Source organism: Watersipora subatra, chromosome 10 (genome assembly GCF_963576615.1).
Source record: "Watersipora subatra chromosome 10, tzWatSuba1.1, whole genome shotgun sequence".
NCBI lineage: Eukaryota > Metazoa > Bryozoa > Gymnolaemata > Cheilostomatida > Watersiporidae > Watersipora > Watersipora subatra.
In genome coordinates this window covers 8,129,551-8,148,951 of record NC_088717.1, presented here as the reverse complement: position 1 = coordinate 8,148,951, position 19,401 = coordinate 8,129,551, and the positions used below count along the sequence as shown (strand labels likewise).

General features: G+C 33.7%; 1 protein-coding gene and 1 long non-coding RNA gene across 2 annotated transcripts; both read left to right on the top strand.

Moving 5' to 3' along the window:
- Positions 1-1,272: 1,272 nt before the first annotated feature.
- Positions 1,273-4,636, top strand: LOC137406544 (uncharacterized). Its single transcript, XR_010979895.1, has 3 exons — positions 1,273-1,337; positions 2,427-2,735; positions 4,437-4,636. It is a non-coding gene; the product is annotated as an uncharacterized lncRNA (long non-coding RNA).
- A 944-nt stretch (positions 4,637-5,580) lies between these two features.
- Positions 5,581-12,442, top strand: LOC137406722 (uncharacterized). Its single transcript, XM_068093339.1, has 3 exons — positions 5,581-5,584; positions 11,343-11,549; positions 12,216-12,442. The coding sequence occupies exons 1-3, from the start codon at positions 5,581-5,583 to the stop codon at positions 12,440-12,442; spliced, it is 438 nt and encodes a 145-aa protein (XP_067949440.1).
- The last annotated feature ends 6,959 nt before the right edge of the window (positions 12,443-19,401 follow it).

Sequence of the window (19,401 nt, the reverse complement as noted above, 5' to 3'; positions counted from 1 at the left end):
AAACTTGTATGCTACAGAATGTCCCCTGATATATCTTGTCGATGACTCACGAATCGCTATGCGCTGTCAGCATGTATCTTGTAAATAAAGTTGCCGCTTCCTAGGAATAAAAAATAAGAAACACAGTATACCCAAAACTAATACAATATGCAATTAAGAAAAATCCTATCTAAGTGAAGCCTTACCCTACTTGTCAGGCCTCAAACTACGGTTATAAAAAAAATTAAAATTTTAAGCATATGTAGCGTTTGATTCTAATTACTCCTTTTTTTGTTTTACTTCCATCCACTCACAAAAATGGTACATAACAAGTAGATATGTCTAACACAAAACAATCCATAGGCAGTAGCTCAAAAATCAAGTATAGTGGCTGCACAGCTCACTAGAACCAACCCATCATTTATGTAGTGTTTGCAGATGGTGTCAAAGTTTTAATCCTGAAGTGATGGCAATTTTAACTTAACTCAGATTTGAGTGGTCCTGCAGTATGTTGTCATTCCATTCGTCAGATGGCTGTGAATTTACTGATATTGGTCTGGTAGGCTGGAAATCTTCTGTTTCTATATGTTGGTGTCTAGATTCCTGTTGCTAAAGGAGGGGAACTGAAACTGCCAGCTAATTCAGCTGACAATGAGAGTTGTGTGCTCTTTACACACACAAATTTAGAGGACCAATTTAGACTGAGATTCACCTCAGATAATTAAATTTCTCAAATAAATCAATCCAACAAGCCGTTTTATGGAACTCAATCATTACCTCTGCAGACAGCCAGATTTTCATTACATTCATAAAATTTACCTTTCAAACTATTTTCATTTACTATTACAGTCATTTTTATCTTCTGAATCATGCTTTGTCCATTTTGGTTTTATGCTGCTGCTCCATGACTCTACTAAAAATTGATTGTTCTAATCGAAATCTGACTGATCTTGATTTTATCCAACTTAATCCTAACTCTTATCCGCCATATCGCTTCATTGATCTCCATGGAAATCCGAAATTAACCAAAATAACTCTTCCCACTGATTTACTAGCATTTTTTTCCAATCCACGCCTAATCATCACACGAGGTATGTATAAGAATTAACGTACAGTTACTTAATTAACAAGCATTGGTTCCAATACACGTGTAGCAAAAACATTTTAACGATCATGCGCCTTTTCGTGATAAATTATAAGAGTTGTGTTTACTTTGATTTTGCAACGCATGATCGCTCAGTAGTAGCCCTCCAATCCCTGTTACTGCAATAATACTTACGAGCAAGTGTCATATTGGATCGCCGCCTTGGTAGTGCGGCTAGCTGTAGTAAGGATTTAATGAAGCATAGGCACAACTGGTAAGTCTAGTATTAATAAGCAAATTCCTTTTGTTTTAGCTGATTCTTCTACTGATTTAACGTCAACCACTCCTAATGCCGATCCTACCGTCACAGAAATCATGAACTCTACCAACAATAACTTTACTATCAAAGATGTATCTGCTAGTTTAATCATCAATTCCACTACTATTTCGTTGACAAATCCATCAAATTCACACCTGATTCTTGGACTATCAATAGCTGCTCCTTTGTCTATTATCATAATTACCGCTATCGTATTAATCTATCGACTTTATATAAGAAGACGGAATCATAATCAGCAACTTACAACTAATCAATTAATCGCTCTAGGACAATTATCTAATATTTCTACCATTATTGACAGCGAAGAAGAAGATGTTATGTTTGATCGAAGCCATGATTCTATTCCAACTGCTTAATTTCTTAACATTATTTTCCAACATTATTATTAAATAGGATTCACTACTGCCTTTAACGCATGGTTTTCAATTACAAATCTATTCACTTACTCAAGTTTTAATTACTAACTATCTATATACCTATGCATATCGTAAATAAACGATAATGATCATGTCTTTGTTTGAGGCGTTGTCCTCATAAGCGTGGTTAACATTTCTCAGCAAAGCATGTCTGCTAGTGAGATTCGATAGGTCAAGTGTCAATTAGGTTCGAGGTCGCAAATTGTAGCTATGTTTAGGCTGTTTAACGTCAGAGTCAGAAATATTGTCAATGTCTTGATTTTCACAATTTTGCAATGAAAAGCAAAACTTCTATATTGCACAAGGTTGGGTTTATAAAGTTGTAGCGTCAAATTGTATGGGTCATTTGCTGCCGTGGTGTCTGGCAGCACACAAGGTGGTAACTGAGGTAGTTGAAAGTTTGCCACAGTATGTCCCGTTCGACATATCATTGGGGCCTGTACATAGCATAGAGTTACCAAAGAACATAAAGTCAGCATGAAAAGCATAGATTGTGACACGTTCAATTTACCACCAGAGCATGCATATAAATTAGGTGGTCTAGTTGGGTGGTATGACTTGATCTCATTCACATTACCGACACCTGTTGATGCTTTGTTTATTTTAGGAGTGTTAGTTCCTGGCTGAGAGTGCTCAACAGTGTCATCTTCAAAGGTTACGAGGTCATATATCTTATCCAAACTTACCTTGGAACTTTTGACATGGGCCTTACTCGCTGTTTCTGAAGCCTTGTGTTTTGGCGGGAGGCTATTTGGAAGAACCTCTTGTTTATTTACGGAGTTTTCGTTGGCCACGTTACAACTATTTGAAGGGGCCTCGCTTACCTGTAAATATGTTTCTACCACCTCTGCTACAGCAACCTCTAACTCAGCATACTCTACTGTTATGACTGGAGTGATCATTACAGGAACCACAGGTATGACTTCTGCTACTTCTACATTACCTGCCTCTACCTGTACCTGGCAGAGCTCCGCATGTTCCTGTACATGTTCAACAGCCATATTGTCATAAATAACTGTATTGTTGTCACTTACCTGGTTGGGTTTGGATGAAGCAATGGGGGCAGGGGGTGTTTCGAGTGTGGACTTAGCGACTGCAGTTGAAGCATAGGCTCCCTGGGGCTGATAGGTGGGAGGTTGGGGTATGGGTGGCTGTGAGCGTTGGCTGGCCAACCAAGCCTGAAACCCTTGTGGCATCTGGCTCTGGTTGCTACCTTGTCTATCTCTAGGGAAATGACTAGGGTGTGACTTACCTGGTTGGTTCTGAGTAAACCTGATCTTATTAGGGTGTTCTTGTCTAGGCTGCTGGTATCTAAGATTACTGGTTTTTCTGTCACAGAATCTAGCTATATGATTTGGCGATTGGCATATGAAGCATTTTCTTGCTGGTTTATCAAAGCGTTTGTTTACACTTGGGTTAGGTCTGACTTGATTGCTGAAGTTGACAGATACATCAGCCACTTTTTTGTCAACCACCAAAGCCGTTTCGACACTAACCGCAGCTTTTAGTATTTCTGAAAGGGTTTTTCCCGGTATGCCCATGATTTTGTCTTTTATGTCGGGCCTCAAACCCGCTCGAAAATGTAAGAGAACGTAAGGGTTCTCTTCCCCTGCAGATCCACTAGCAATTATTCTGTGGAACTTTTCGTAATACTCTCTGACTGTCTCATTTCCTCCCTGCCTCACTGCAGAGACTTCTATAGCAATTTGTTGCTCTCCTTTAACTGCGTTTAATTTATTTTTCATAAGGATTTTTACTCGCTGGTACGAGACTGAACTTCCTTCAGTCCTAATTATGTCTTTAAGGTATGCCGATGCTAGATCTTTAAGGTATAGTTGTAGGATGAATACATATGACGATTTTGGGACTTCATGCAGTAAACAGCAAGTTTCAAATTGCATGGCAAAGCTTTCGAAATCGTCATCAAATGACCTACCTGTGAATTTTAGGCCAAATTTAACCCATTCTCTTCGTAAGTTTGAATCACTTTTACTAGGTTGAGGTATATCAAAACTTACCTCTGAATCGTGGTCTTTCTTGGCATTGCCAGTAACATCGGCCAACTTGGCAACTTGTGTCGTCAGGAGCTTGATCATCTCCTCGATTTTCCCGGTCTGTTGCGTTACACCGGCCAAGGCATCTCTCTGCTCATCGATGGCTTCTCCCACGCCGGCAAATCTTTCATTGACTTGATCTCTGAACTCGTCAGCTGCTGGTCCTTCAGCATCAGATCGCTCCAATTCCTCATCACGAGCACTTTGTGATCCTTCTCTCTCTGTCATCTCAAATTCTGGCAGTGTCCTTGGGATTCTACCAATTCTATCGAATCCTACTTCTGACACAAAATGTGACAGCGCGCTATGCTGCCCTAAGGTGGCTTTTGACTCCTAAAGCCTAAAGTGCGCCAGAGATAGAGAGAGAGTCTTGTCTTACGAGCGTTTATTAATAGACTGACAACAAGTACGAGGATTATAAAACTACAAGTCTAGATCTAATAAAACTGCATGCTTTTATATAGTTTTGGCAGCACAAAACACGTGATTCATACTAGAAAATGAGCCAAACACAAGATACATTAAGGAGACAAGAATGAATAATATGTTTATAATTTTGTTAGGTCACAACGGTCAGACAGAGGAGATTCACATTGGCACAGAGGGCAACTGAGTGCTTGGCAGCATGATGGTAGAGCGTACACAAGCAGTCAGTGCATTGACGTTATAAAATGAGGGTATTTCTTACATCCACTGTACACAGATAGTGGTCACAACCCTTCGAATGAAATGTTAACTGTCATATACGGGTACTATCGCAATGTTTGAGAGTCAAGCTTGACATATCTTACATTATAACGTAAACATTGAATTCACCTCAAATAAGTTTAGCTTACTAAACACTCACATGCGAACGCCCACACACATACTTTAAGCTAAGCTTTAGTATGTATTTTTATTTATCTTACTGAATTTCAACATTTATTACTAAAATTTTATTGCTTATCCGTTTCTGTCTTCGCCTTTACTATAACTTATATCGGGCCCATTAAAAGCTTTTTCATTCTACTTTTGCAAGAAAGCCTGAATGAAGTGAACTTTTGGAATGAAGTGAACTTTTGTTAGCGAGTTAAAAGATGTCTGACCACTGACCTCTTTAGAGAGATTGTAACCCCTATTATGGTACTGGTTTAAAACGAACGATATTACCGTCTTGCACAGGATAACTGCTGTACTCGGAGAAACCAGTCATCCTGTTTTTTTTCGGTCGTTCCAAAAATATTTTCGGCAAACAGTATTTTGGCGTCTTTGTTATTTTAATGTATGTAATAAGCGCACCGACTGCTGAATCAGGCAAAGATTTTTTTGTAATTCGTATGACAAAAAATACTTTGTATGGTGAAGTGAAAAAATCATCATTTTTTCAATTCATGAGGTTAAAAAGTCGTATATCAGGGTAATCTTTTCTGAGGGTGCATTTCTACTTGATTAATAGTAATGACTGGTGTTAAAAGGTTACACAGATATGGAAGTTCTAGTTTTGATAAGGCTAGGCTTTGTTTTGTAATTCAAATAGGGTGAGACAATTCTCACTTATTATGCATTTGAATAGTTATGGTAAGTCTAAGAAACTGTTTTTATCCGCAAATCTTCAAACTGTAAATCTAAGTAAGAACAGCTCTGTTAGGAGAAAAAAGTCTAAGAAAGTGTTAACTATTTGAGAGACGACAAATATGGGTAACTATATTTTTGTGAAAGAAGACAAGTATGGGTAAGTGTAATACATTTGAAAGAAAATATCTTTAAGTATAACTTATTTGAGAGAAAAGAAAAGCCGAGTTTATATAAAAAATAGTAATAACAATGTCACAGTCGCACATAATTTCAAAAGACATTTAGCTAAAGTGTTTGGCTGTAAACTTGATTTTTTAAATTTTATTTACAATGTATGTTCTTTACAACTTGTGAGCATCTAGATGAATGCAATAGGCTTGTGGCAATAGGCAATCTACCAGTGTTGTAACACTGTAATAAAACACTTTATAAAATAATGGTAACAATCATTACTACAATAAGAAGAATTTTTGTCTTTTCGTTAGTCCAAAGCCATGCGAAAAATATTAGGAAAAAACACCCACCTCCCAAAAATTGAACCAAATATTCACATTCTTTGGCAAGCGTTCTACCATCTTTACCACTTCACCACTTTCTTACATCTAGGAATAATTCTGCGCAAAGTTATAACACATGACAAGCACACTAGTGACTGCTAGTGACCGCTAGTGACCGCTAGTGACTGCTAGTCGCTGCTAGTCACTGCTAGTCGCTGCTAGTCACTGCTAGTCACTGCTAGTCGCTGCTAGTCACTGGTAGTGACTGCTAGTCACTGCTAGTCACTGCTAGTCACTGCTAGTGACTGCTAGTCACTGCTAGTCACTGCTAATCACTGCTAGTGTGTTCATATTAATAAAAGTAACAGAAACAATAATAACTTTGGTGTATAGATCGTGGCACTTCATGGTGACCAGACGAGACGAGACAACATATGATACTTGTACATTGCTTTAGGCTATTGGGTTTAGCATTTATGTGGAGATAAGTGTGGCCTATTCAGTCAGCCTGCACAGATAACAGCCTAATATTCAGCGGAAGCAACAAAATATCGAAGATTCGCAAAGTTTTGGAAATTGTTGTTTTGTTGTAAACTTTTAACCTCACAACAAATGTTTTTGTTTATAATTAAAGACTTAGAGAATGTCTCTATCACTATAGGAATTGCTAAAAAGGAATTTGACAAGAGGTATTTGTGCGTGTACAATGAGGAAAATCTCCGAACAGTAAATTTACGATGGTATGTAATCGAATCATGTATGGCCATCTTTGTCGACTCACAGCTGTGCAAATAAGTGTGAGTTTACGGAGTGTATGGAAAAGGAACAAGAGTTATATTAAAAAATTGTTACAAAATTAAGGAGGTCAGTTTGTAGAATCTAAACTAGAATTTAATAGAAGAAGAGAATCATCATTGTATTCTGTAAGAAATACAATATTGTGGTATATGATCAGCAAATTTATGTTGTGTAACTAATAATTTGTTAAAACAAAAAACGTAACGGAAATGCAGCTGTCTGAATGTAGATAGTGTTGAGTTATAACTCAATCTAATAGTCTAGATAAAAACTAGACACTAGCTTAAAGACTGTTTTAATTACGTTTGAATCACGTTTATCACAATTCTTATTGCATCTCTTTACACTTTTTGAAACCTCATCATATATTATTTACATATTTGTCTTGTTTCTAGATTTATAAATGTAATTAAATGTATAGTAGCAGTTTGTATCTTTTTTGTTCACATTGTGCCTGTATGTTTTATCTATGTTGTCTTAAGAAATTCCCAAGTTCAATCTAGCAGTACCGCCATCACTTGTTTAGTGATACATCTAATAAAAACTGCTATCAACTCAAAATTTATTTGATTTCAATTTTGGAAATGTTTTAACAACTACCTGGCTGAAATGGAATAATATTTATTAACCGAAGACCCAAGGAACAGGAAGGTTGGGTTTACAAGGTAGTGAGTTATAGGCTGAAAAGAAGGCTGACTGGTCAACATGAATAGTGGACCTGCAGGTGTTTAGAAGAGAAAGTGGCCTCTAGTGCCACATAGCTATTAGAAAATGCAGTAAATTTTAAACAGTAAAATTCCTGCACTTTATAGAGTGGCAACTATTGAAAAGGAGGCCAGAGAATAATAAATTTTGAGATTCATTCGAAACATGTGGAATTATCTGTGATTTAAAAGGTTTGTCAGATAGCAAAAAAGATTTCTGGAAGCTAAAACATACACGCTAAGCCATAAAAGAGTAATTTTATGTACAGAAACAATATAAACCACCTTTAAGATAATTTAACTTTGTTGAGATGCTTTTAACACAATTAGAAGGTAGGTTAGTGTACAAGATTGTAGTCAAATTGTGTTGCTTCAAGATGGTTCTTCTATGTTTAAGATGATGCTCTTTGAGCGCGATATTCTCATAAATATTACATCAAGGACTTCGAATTATATTAGAAATAGCCCCAGCAGTAGTTATTTTGTATTTTTGTTTACCATAAAAACTGGAGCAGCTTTGATTCTCTTGTTTTGTTTTATCAAGCCATTTTTTACATTTGAACACATGATATAATATATTCTGTAAAAACATAATTTACAGCAATATACTATTAGGACATTGCTTTCTATTTTTATTGTCCCAATTATATCTACAAATACAATTCATGATTGACTTTCATAGCAAAAAGGACAACTAAGTGATTTTAAATTTGTAGGTTCAGTAAGTGTTTTTAAATGAGGCCCTAATGAATATTTCACTTTCAATCCTCTGTCAACATTGATTACTCCTAGAGCCCTGTGCACGATGAATATTCTTATTATAAAATTAATAACTAAGTTTTAACTAATAAAGATCTCCACTCTTTAATAATGTAAATTTCTAAAAGCTATTAATAGATATGGTCAGCTTATAGAAATTTTGCTTATTACAGAATAGAAACAGTTAATAGACTTATAGATGATCAATAATTTCATATAATGATTATGCAAAAACAGCAAGACCAGGCATTTTATATTTTATTTCTGCTTGGTAGCTTTCTCAGCATCTACTCTTTCTGGTATCCTAATTCTAAAACAGAGGGTAGATTATAGTACTGACCAAAGTAAGTAAAAAATCTTATTAATAACAACTTACTCTTTCATGATGTTGTTTAATATTATTTCTTTCTGTTGTACTGTACTTGCTATTTGATTGGTTTCACTAATTTATTGCCTGTTTTGAGTTGCTAGCATTGTACACTCATCAATTTGAGTTGCTAGCATTGTACACTCATCAATTTGAGTTGCTAGCATTGTACACTCATCAATTTGAGTTGCTAGCATTGTACACTCATCAATTTGAGTTGCTAGCAGTGTACACTCATCAATTTGAGTTGCTAGCAGTGTACACTCATCAATTTGAGTTGCTAGCATTGTACACTCATCAATTTGAGTTGCTAGCATTGTACACTCATCAATTTGAGTTGCTAGCAGTGTACACTCATCAATTTGAGTTGCTAGCAGTGTACACTCATCAATTTGCTGTTAAGTTGTATGAGTTGGTAAAATGAACCAACCTCTGATCCTGCCAGTTTATAAATAGTATTTTGGAATAACAGCATGCACAAACATTCAGCTATTGGGTATTAACAGTAGTAAAATCTGTACTCGTTCAGGGTCATAACACATATTTTTGCAATTGCACACCTGGTTGTAGGAAGCTTGCCTGCCTTTTGTCAATGGCCTTCAGACCAACATGAGACACATAGATACACTAAATTGCGCAAGACCAATTATAGGTTTGGTATATTATAAAGTAAACTATGAATATTAATATTTTTAGACCTTGGCTAAAACCCAACAATATAAAGTATTTTAATAAATTCCATCAACGACCAGTTGCAATGGGTGTGCAGTATACTTTAGTACTGGCTCTCTGTGCTACTCTGCAACTATCTCAAGAGGTAAGCATATGTTTTACTCCTTCATTACTATGATAATGAACTAAGTGTACAATAAAACTGGTAAGAGATATATCATTTATATATATTCAGAGTGTTTAACAGGAAATTGATATTAATGTATTTAAGCATGCAGTAGCTACTGTATATAAGCGTGTTAAAATCGTTAATGGAAAATATAAATGTATAAAACTATATATGTATTTTATATAATATATAAATTATAAAATTTTAAATGTATGATAATTCATATATCTTAACAATGGTCCCAACAATGACTACAGTTGTAACGTTTCTAACTGTTGTAAAGGAGTTTCTACAATCCGAATTGAAACTTATTTTGGTAACATGTAATCTTAATGTTTTGTAGTAACTGTTATGTTATTGTTACAATAATTATAGTTAGTATACTTACATCAGCTACCTTATTGTGACTTTTCCCTACAGCTATACTAAAAGGTCACAATTTTAAACACTTCTTATATGTTTCATTATAAAGAGAGATATTGCAAGGAGTCCAAGGAGATTTATCAAACAAATAAACGCTACACTGTCCGTTTACCACACTAAATCTCATTCCGAAACCATTGAATCCTGTGGTGTTCAGTGTATGTCCACACTTGGAAGCTACTGTCATGCCTTCTCCTTCTGTTCACAATACAAAGTGTGCAAAGTATCACATGTTTCTTCAAGCAATACTTATGGTGGAAACTCTAATGTGACTCTCTATGAAGGTATAACAATGAACTCCATCTTCCAGCTTTTTGTGCAAACTTAAATATTAACAGATTAAGCAGATTAGATATAGAACACCGCAAGGTCATTATTTCAAGGTCATTAACTCAATTAGCCTAATCATTAAACAAATGAATGCTTGAAATACGAAAAACTTCCTTTCTACCTTAATGACTTTTTAACAGCACATAATGACATTAGTTTAGTAAAAAATTGAGTATTGCTGACACTTTATGAGGTATATTTTAATATATGTATTATTTTATTGTGTATGTTATATATCAAGTATATACATATTTAAATTTGTGATCATACAGCTCTAAATCTTTTTTATGCAAAATAAGTTTACTTAATTATACAATGAGAGTTGGCTTAACTTTACATAAAGGTTTCAGCAAAAACAGATTTAAATTGAAAACATTATGATTAAAATGCAGTTATAAAATTATTCACTATATAAAAATATTCATTCCGTGTAAAATGAGAATAATGAAGTCTGTAGCACTCATTATATATTTAATCCTTAATATTATTAAAATTAACAATTGAATCTCATATACACATATTACATACAGTACTTCACAGTGTTTATTGATCTGATGTCTGTGCACTGAGATTAGTGTTATGTACCTAGCGTGATATTGGCTAAGAACCAAAATAGCCCTAAAAACAATGTTCGGTAAGGACTTATTTTAGATCAAGTATTGGTACAAACCGTGTTGTGACTTGTCATGTGTAGGCTTTAGCATATGTTTTAAGATTTAAGCCTGCTGTACAGCAAGCAACAATAGCATGATTTCTTTATTTGCACGGTAGCATCTGAAGAATGTGTAGATGACTACTATAGTGAATGCGGAAACCAACCTTGTCTAGTTATTCATGGGAACATATCATGCTACTGCTATACTCTGCTCCGCAATGAAACTATTGAGCTGATTCAGACATACAGAGGTATGAGTGTGTGTCACTTGTGGTCATGTCTAGATTTTTAAAATAGCTAATCTTCAAGTTTCAACCAGTTTTAAGATTTGAATAACTAACTTACAAAATATTAAATTTTTATATTTTCCAACTCCGAGTAAATTATGATTGACTATGAAAATTTATAGATTTGAACAAATATTATGTAAGTGATTTGAGTTTTCATGAAGGTAATCATTGGGGCTTTGTTTGTTAAAATCACCTTTAACTTTGTGCGATGCATTTATGAAAATTTTCTGGGATTGACCACTCTGACTTAGATCAAGTGACCAGCAAATTGTCGACGGTGTATATCGGACAGCTTGATTTTGGACCAGAAAAGGCAACAGATGGAGACACGCGTACTATCTGGCAGAGCCTCACGGTGACAAGAATTGAAGTCTCTCCTTGGATACAACTAAACCTCACTAGAGTCTACTGCATTCTAGAAGTTGTCATATATAATCAAGCTTTTGGAATTTCAACAGGTGAGAGACATGAATAAATAAATCAGCCAGTGGTTACATTCTGAAAATCAGTTAAAATGTCTTTTAAACTTAAAATCACAGACGTTTGCTAGTTTTTTGAAAAAATATTTAGTTTTTGCTAAATACTTTCTATAATAATAGAAACAATCTTTACTACAATAAAAATAATATAATTTTTCGTTTGTCTTTCGGAAGCCATGCTAAAAGCATTAAGTAAAAAAAATGCACCTCACGGAAATCGAACCCAAGTATTCAGATTCTCTAACAAGCGCTTTTCCATCTGTGCTACTCAAGCACATTTCTACATCTAAGAATATTTGTGCACATAGTTATTACACAGGACGAGCCCACGAGCGCAGTAGCGATTGCTAGTGTACTCGTGGGTTCGTAATAATAAAAGTAACAGTAATGATCAGAACCTGGGTGCACGGGTTGTGGCGCTTCATGTTGACAAAAGAAGACTAGGCAACATGATAAACTGCGCTAGGCTATTGAGTTCACCATGTATTCTGAGAAAAAGGTGGCTTTTTCAGTGATTATGCGCAAATAGCAGCTTAATATTCAGCAGAAACATTGAAACAACCGAATTTGGAACATTTCCAACGTTTTGGAAATTGTTGTTTATTGTGGATTGTTAACCTCATAATAAATGTTTTTTGTTTATAGATGGAGACCTTGAGAATGTCCTTATTGCTATAGGAAATGCTGAGAATGAAGTTGCTGGATTTGACGAGAGGTACTTGTGCGCATACAATGAGGGACAACCTCCGAACAGTAAATTTACGATGGTCTGTAATCGAATCATGTATGGTCATCTTATTCGACTCACAGCTGTGCAGATAAATGCGAGTTTACGTTTACGAGAACTAGAAGTGTATGGAAAAAAGAACTAGAGTTATATTACAAAATTGCTACAACATAAGGGAGCGCAGTCTGTAGAATCTAAGCTAAAAATTAATGGAGGAAGAGAATCCACATTTTATTTAATAAGAAATACAATATTGTGATATATGATCTGCAAATCTATGTTTTGTAACTCATCACATGTTAAAACAAAAAAGACCTAACAGAAATGAAGCTGTCTGAATGTAAATATTGTTGAGTTATAAGTCGATCTAATAGTCTAGATAAAAACTAGACAATTAGATTAAAGACTGTGGTTATTACACTTGGAGCTTATTGCTGTTCATTTTTCTCGTATCAAAGCTGTTTTAATCTTAGGAAAGATCCAACAACTCCAATCATATTTAATTATTTTCAGCTATCTATCGTCATTAGTATTTTGTTTGTATGTATCACATGTCCAATAGTTTAAAACCTCATGATATATTATTTACATATTGGTTTTTGTTTCTAGATTTAGGCTACACGAGTACTTAAATTTTTGTAGCCATTCGGATTTTTCCTGTTCACTTTGTACTTGCCCATCTATGTTTGTCTCATCTACGTTTTATCTATGTTGTCTTGAGAACTTCTAAAGTTCAGTCTAACAGTACAGCCATAGTTTGTTTTATAATATATCTAATAAAGACTGCTATTAACTCAAAATCTATTTGATTTCAGTTTTGGAAATATTTTAACAATCACCTGGCTGAAGTGGAATGATATTTATTAACCAAAGACCAAAGGTGCCAGGAAGGTTGAGTTTACAAGGTAGTGAGTTATAGGCTGAAAAGGAGGCTGACTGGTCAACATGAATAGTGGACCTGCGGATCTTTAGAAAAGGAAATGGCCTCTAGTGTCACATAGCTATTAGAAACTGTAGTAAATTTTAAAACAGTAAAATTTCCAGGCTGTATAGAGCGATAACTAATGTCAAGGAGAACAAAGAACAAAAAACCTAGAGATACTTAGAGATTCATTTGAATATGTGTAATTATCTATGATTTGAAGGGTTTGTCAAATTGAAAAAAGGTTTCTGTCTGCTAGAACATATATACTAAACCATTAAAAAGTTGTGTTATGTACAGAAACAATATAAACAGTCATTAAGACGTTTTAACAATGTTAAGATGCTTTTTATATACAATTAGAAGTCAAGTGAGTTTACAAGATTGTACGCAAATTGTGTTGATTCAGGTGGTCTTTCTATGTTTAAGATGATGCTCTTTGAGCACATCTTGGAACACGTACACCCATAAAGATTACATCAATGACTTCGAATTATATTAGAAGTAACCCCAGCAGTTATTTTGTAGTATTATTTAACATAAAAAACAGGGCAGTTGTCATTCTTGTGTTTTGCTCTGTCAAGCCATGTTTACGTTGTAGGCTACCATAATTATGACATAACATATTCTGTAAAGATATAATCTACAGCAATATACTGTTAAAAAATTGCTTTATATTTTTATTGTCCTAGTTTTATTGCCCTTGTTTTACAAAAATAATTCATAATTGACTTTTATAGCAAAAAAGACAGTTAATTCATTCTGAATTGGTAGGTTCACTAAGTGTTTTTAAATGAGGTCCTAATGAATATTTCACTTTCAATCCTTCGTCAACATTGATTACTCCTAAAGCCCTGCCCTCGATGAATATTCTTATTATAAAATTAATAACTAATTTTTAACTCATAAAGATCTCCGCTCTTTAATAATATAAATTTCTAAAAGCTATTAATAGATATGGTCAGCTTATAAGAATTTTGCTTATTACAGAATAGAAACAGTTAAAAGACTTATAGATGATCAATAATTTCATATAATGATTATGCAAAAACAGTGCGAGCCACTGGGCATGATCAATATTCTTATTATAAAATTAATAACTAAGTTTTAATTTATAAAGGTCTCTACTCTTAACATATATGTACTGTATTCTATATATACGCTATACTGTATATTATATATATTGCATACTGTATATTATATATACTGTATATTCTATATACTGTATATTATATATACTGTATACTGTATATACAATACTGTATACTATATACTTATCGTAAAATTAATAGCTAAGTTTTAGCTCATAAATATCTCTACTCTTTAATAATAGAAATCTATAAAAGCTATTAATAGATATGGTCAGCTCATAGGAAATCTGTTTATTACAGAATAGCGACAGTTAATAGACTTATAGATGATCACTAATATCATATAACAATTATGCAAAAACAGCAAGATTAAGCATTTTATATTTCATTTCTGCTTGGCAGCTTTCCCACCAGCTACTCTCTCTGGTCTGTCCTAATTCTAAAATAGAGGATAGATTATAGTACTGACCAAAATAAGTTAAAACTTTTATTAATAACAACTTACTCTTTCATGATTTTTAATATTATAAAATATCTGTTGTATTGTACTTTGCTAAATGATTGGTTTCACTAATTTATTACCTAAGTTGAGTTTATAGCAGTGTACACTCATCAATTTGCTATTATGTTGCATGAGTTGGTAAAATAAACCAACCTCTGATCCTGCCATAGTTTATAAATAGTATTTTGGAATAACAGCATTGCAAAAACTTTCAGCTATTGGGTATTTACAGTAGTAAAATCTGTACTTGTTCAGGGTCATGACACATATTTCAGCAATTGCACACCTGGTTGTGGGAAGCTTGCCTGCCTTTTGCAAATAACCTTCAGACCAACATGAGACACAAAGATCCATAAAATTGCGTAATACCAAATATAAGTTATGTATATTATAAAGTGAATTATAAATAATAATATTTTTAGGGCTTGGCCAAAACTAACAATTTAAAATATTTTGATAAACGCCATCTAAAAGCAGTTGCAATGGGTTTGCATTTTACCTGGCTCTCTGTGCTAATCTGCAACTATTTCAAGGGGTAAGTATATATTTTCTCATTTTAAAGTAACTGTTATGTTATTGTGACAATAATTATTGTTACTATATTTACAGCAGCTACATTATTGTGACCTTTCACTACAGTCATAGTGAAGAAACACCATTTAAACACTTTTTAATTCTTTTATTAAGAAGTTAGATATTGCAAGGAGTCCAAAGAGATTTACCAAACAAAATCTTACACTGTCCTCTTACCACACTAAATCTCATACGGAAGCCATTGAATCTCGTGGGGTTCAGTGTATCTCCGCACTTGGAAGCTACTGTCATGCCTTCTCCTTCTGTTCACAAGACAAAGTGTGCAAAGTATCACATGTTTCTTCAAGCAATACTTATGGTGGAAAGTCTAAGGCTACTCTCTATGAAGGTATAACAAAGAACTCTATATTTTAGCTGTTTGTGCAAACTTAACTGCCGACAGATTATGCAGATTGCTTTAGAACAAATCAAGGTCATTATTTCAAGGTCGTTAACTCAGTCAGCGTAATCATTACACAATCAGATGCTTAAAACACAAAAAAACTGTTTTTACTATAGTGACTGTTTGACAATGCATAATAACATTATTTACGTAAAAAGTCAAGTATTGTTAACGATTTTATAGAGTATGTTTTTTCATAACTCGTGATCGTCAACAACTCTAAAAAGCTTGTTTAGTTAAAATAAATTTGTCTAATCGTACAATGGCAGTTGATGTAACTTCACATAAGGCTTTTGACAAACAAGATTTAAATTGAAAACATTATGATTAAAATGCAGGTATAAAATTATTCACTATATAAAAATATTCATCCCGTGTAAAATGAGAATAATGAAGTCTGTAGCACTCATTATATATTTAATCCTTAATTATTAAAATTAACAATTGAATCTCATATAGGGGCCTACACATATTACATACAGTGCTTCACAGTGTTTATTGATCCGATGTCTGTGCACTGAGATTAGCTTTATGTTCCTAGCGTGATATTGGCTAAGAACCAAAATAGCCCTAAAAACAATGTTCGGTAAGGACTTATTTTAGATCACGTATTGGTACAAACCGTGTTGTGACTTGTCATGTGTAGGCTTTAGCAGATGTTTTAAGATTTAAGCCTGCTATACGGCAGGCAACAATAGCATGATTTCTTTATTTGCATGGTAGCATCTGAAGAATGTGTAGATGACTACTATAGTGGATGTGGAAACCAACCTTGTCTAGTTATTCATGGGAACATATCATGCTACTGCGATACTCTGCTGCACAATGAAACTAATGAGCTGATTTAGACATACAGAGTTATGAGTACGTATCTTCATGTAAATAAATTATTATAGTTATGTTTTTTGTAATATTAGTTTTTAAAATAATGTTTGCATATTGCAGTATATTTTCATTCAGCCTCCATCACAAAAATTTGTGATTATAATTTATATCAAAACTTCATAGCAAGCCATACAAGATAAACACAAATTTGGCAACAAAAAAACTACAGTGGTTTGCCTTTTTATTTTCATTTCTATTAACTAATGATATTATTTATACAATTGAATAAATGTGTTGCATTTTAAATACTTGCTCAGTAAAATTTACAGCTACTCAATAAAGATCCCTGTTTGATTCTCGCAGGCGCATGTATCATGATAAGGAGCTGAGTGTACAATAAAACTTATATATATTCAGAGTGCTTAACAGGAAATAGACATTAATGTCTTTAAGCATACAGTAGCTACTGTATATATAAGCATGTTAAAATTGTTAAAGGAAAATATAAATGTATAAAATTATATATGTATTTTATACAATATATAAATTATAAAATTTTAAATGTGTGATAATTTATATATCTTAACAATGGTCTCAACAATAACTACAGTTGTAACGTTTCTAACTGTTGTAAAGGAGTTTCTACGTTCCGGATTGAACTTATTTTGGTAACATGGAATCTTAATGTTTTGTAGCCATGCTTTGGTTTTTAGAACAAGTAGCCATGTTACTCTCCACACAACGCCAAAGTTTTGTTAAGACCTATTAGGATGAAAAAGCAATAGACGGGATAACTGGTGAAAGTTGGCACATCCTTGCTGCAACAAAAACGGAAAGGTTTCTCTGGATTCAGTTAAACTTCTCAAAAGTCTATTGCATTTATATAGTTGCGGCATATGCTCACAAGTTGCAAGAAAACAGTAAAGTTAAAAAAGATTTAAATTTACAGCCAAACACTTTAGTTAAATGTCTTTTGAAAGTATGTGTGATTGTGACATCGTTATTACTATTTTTTGTGTAAACTTAGCATGTCTTCTCTCTCAAATAAGTTATACTTACTTTGATATATTTTCTTTTAAATGCACTACACTTATCTATAAGTGTCTGCTTTCACAAAATTATAGTTATCCATATTTGTCTTCTCTTAAATAATTAACACTTCCTTAGACTTTTTTCTCCTAACAGAGCTAATCTTACTTAGATTTACAGTTTGAAGATTTGCAGATAAAAGCGGGTTTTTTAGACTTATCACGACTATTCAAGTGCATAGTTAGTGAGAGTTGTCTCACCCTATTTGAATTACAAAACAAAGCCTAGCCTTATCAAAACTAGAACTTCCATATCTGTGTAACCTTTCAACACCAGTCATTATTATTAATCAAGTAGAGCTGCACCCTCAGAATACGATTATCCTGATATATGACTTTTTAACCTCACGAATTGAAACATGATGATTTTTTCATTTCACCAAACAATTTATTTTTTTGCCAAACAAGCTAAAAAAAATATTTGCCTGATTCAGCAGTCGATGTGCTTATTACATACATTAAAATAACAAAGACGCTAAAATTCTGTCTGCCAAAAGCATTTTCGAAATGGCTGAAAGAGACAGAATGATCGAATTTCTCGGAGTTCAACAGATATCATGTGTGAAACGGTTATATTTTCTCTTTTAAACCCATATCAAAATTGGAGTTGCGATCTCTTCATGGCGATTAGTGGTAAGACAACTTTTTTAACCTGCTAACAAAAATTCACTTCTGTAACAAAAACAACATTGTTTGGGCTTTCTTGCGGAAGCAAGTTGAAAAAAGTTTTAAATGGGTGTGGTGTAAATTATAGTAAAAGCGAAAGCAGAAACGGATAAGTAATAAATTTTAGTGATAAAAAGTTGAAATTCAGTAAAATAGTTAAAAATATTCCTACATACTAAAGCTTAGCTTTGAGTATATGTATGTGTGCGCGTGTGCATTTGGGTGGGTGTGTGTGCGTGTGTGTGCGTGTGTGTGCAGGTGTGCGTGCAGGTGTGCGTGTGTGCGTGTATGAGTGTGTTTAGTAAGCTAAACTTATTTGAGGCGAATTAAAAGTTTATGTTATCCCTACATCTGTCTTGAAAGCAAGAGCTCCCTGCATTACATTAAATTGTTACATTTTATCGCACATCATAACCACTAAATGCAATAAATACAATAAAGGTACTGTAGGTAACAATAGTTACTAAAGTCAACATACTATTTTGTTACTAGTTTTCAATATGTACAACAGTTATATAAATATTTAACAATTTTCATGAAAGGATGTTTGCATTATATAATTACTATGGTTTCTCTATTCCCACATATGATTTTTTCACCATATGATAGGATACCAACGCTGGAACGGATCATAATTGTATCCTGAAGGTGCATTGTATATCAATAACAGCAGTAATGATGATGGAATGTTACATCTTTTGTTTGTGATGCTAAAATATTCAGTAATATGAGGTTATAATAATCTGTATTGCAATGCTAGAATGGTCTACATTTTTTTAGAGTGTTCTACAATGTATATTGCGATTTTTGATTTTTCTATACCGTGATGCTAAAATTTTCCATTTATTGATGGCAGAATGTTTTCTATTGCGATGCTTGAATGAGCTCTATTGTGATTCTAGCATTTTCTATATTGTGCTGCTCAAATGTTTTATGTTGTGATGCCTGGATGTTCTATATTGTGATGTTAAAATGATTTGTATTGTGATATTGTTTTCAGTGACTTACACGTAAGTACTTATTGTGAAATATCT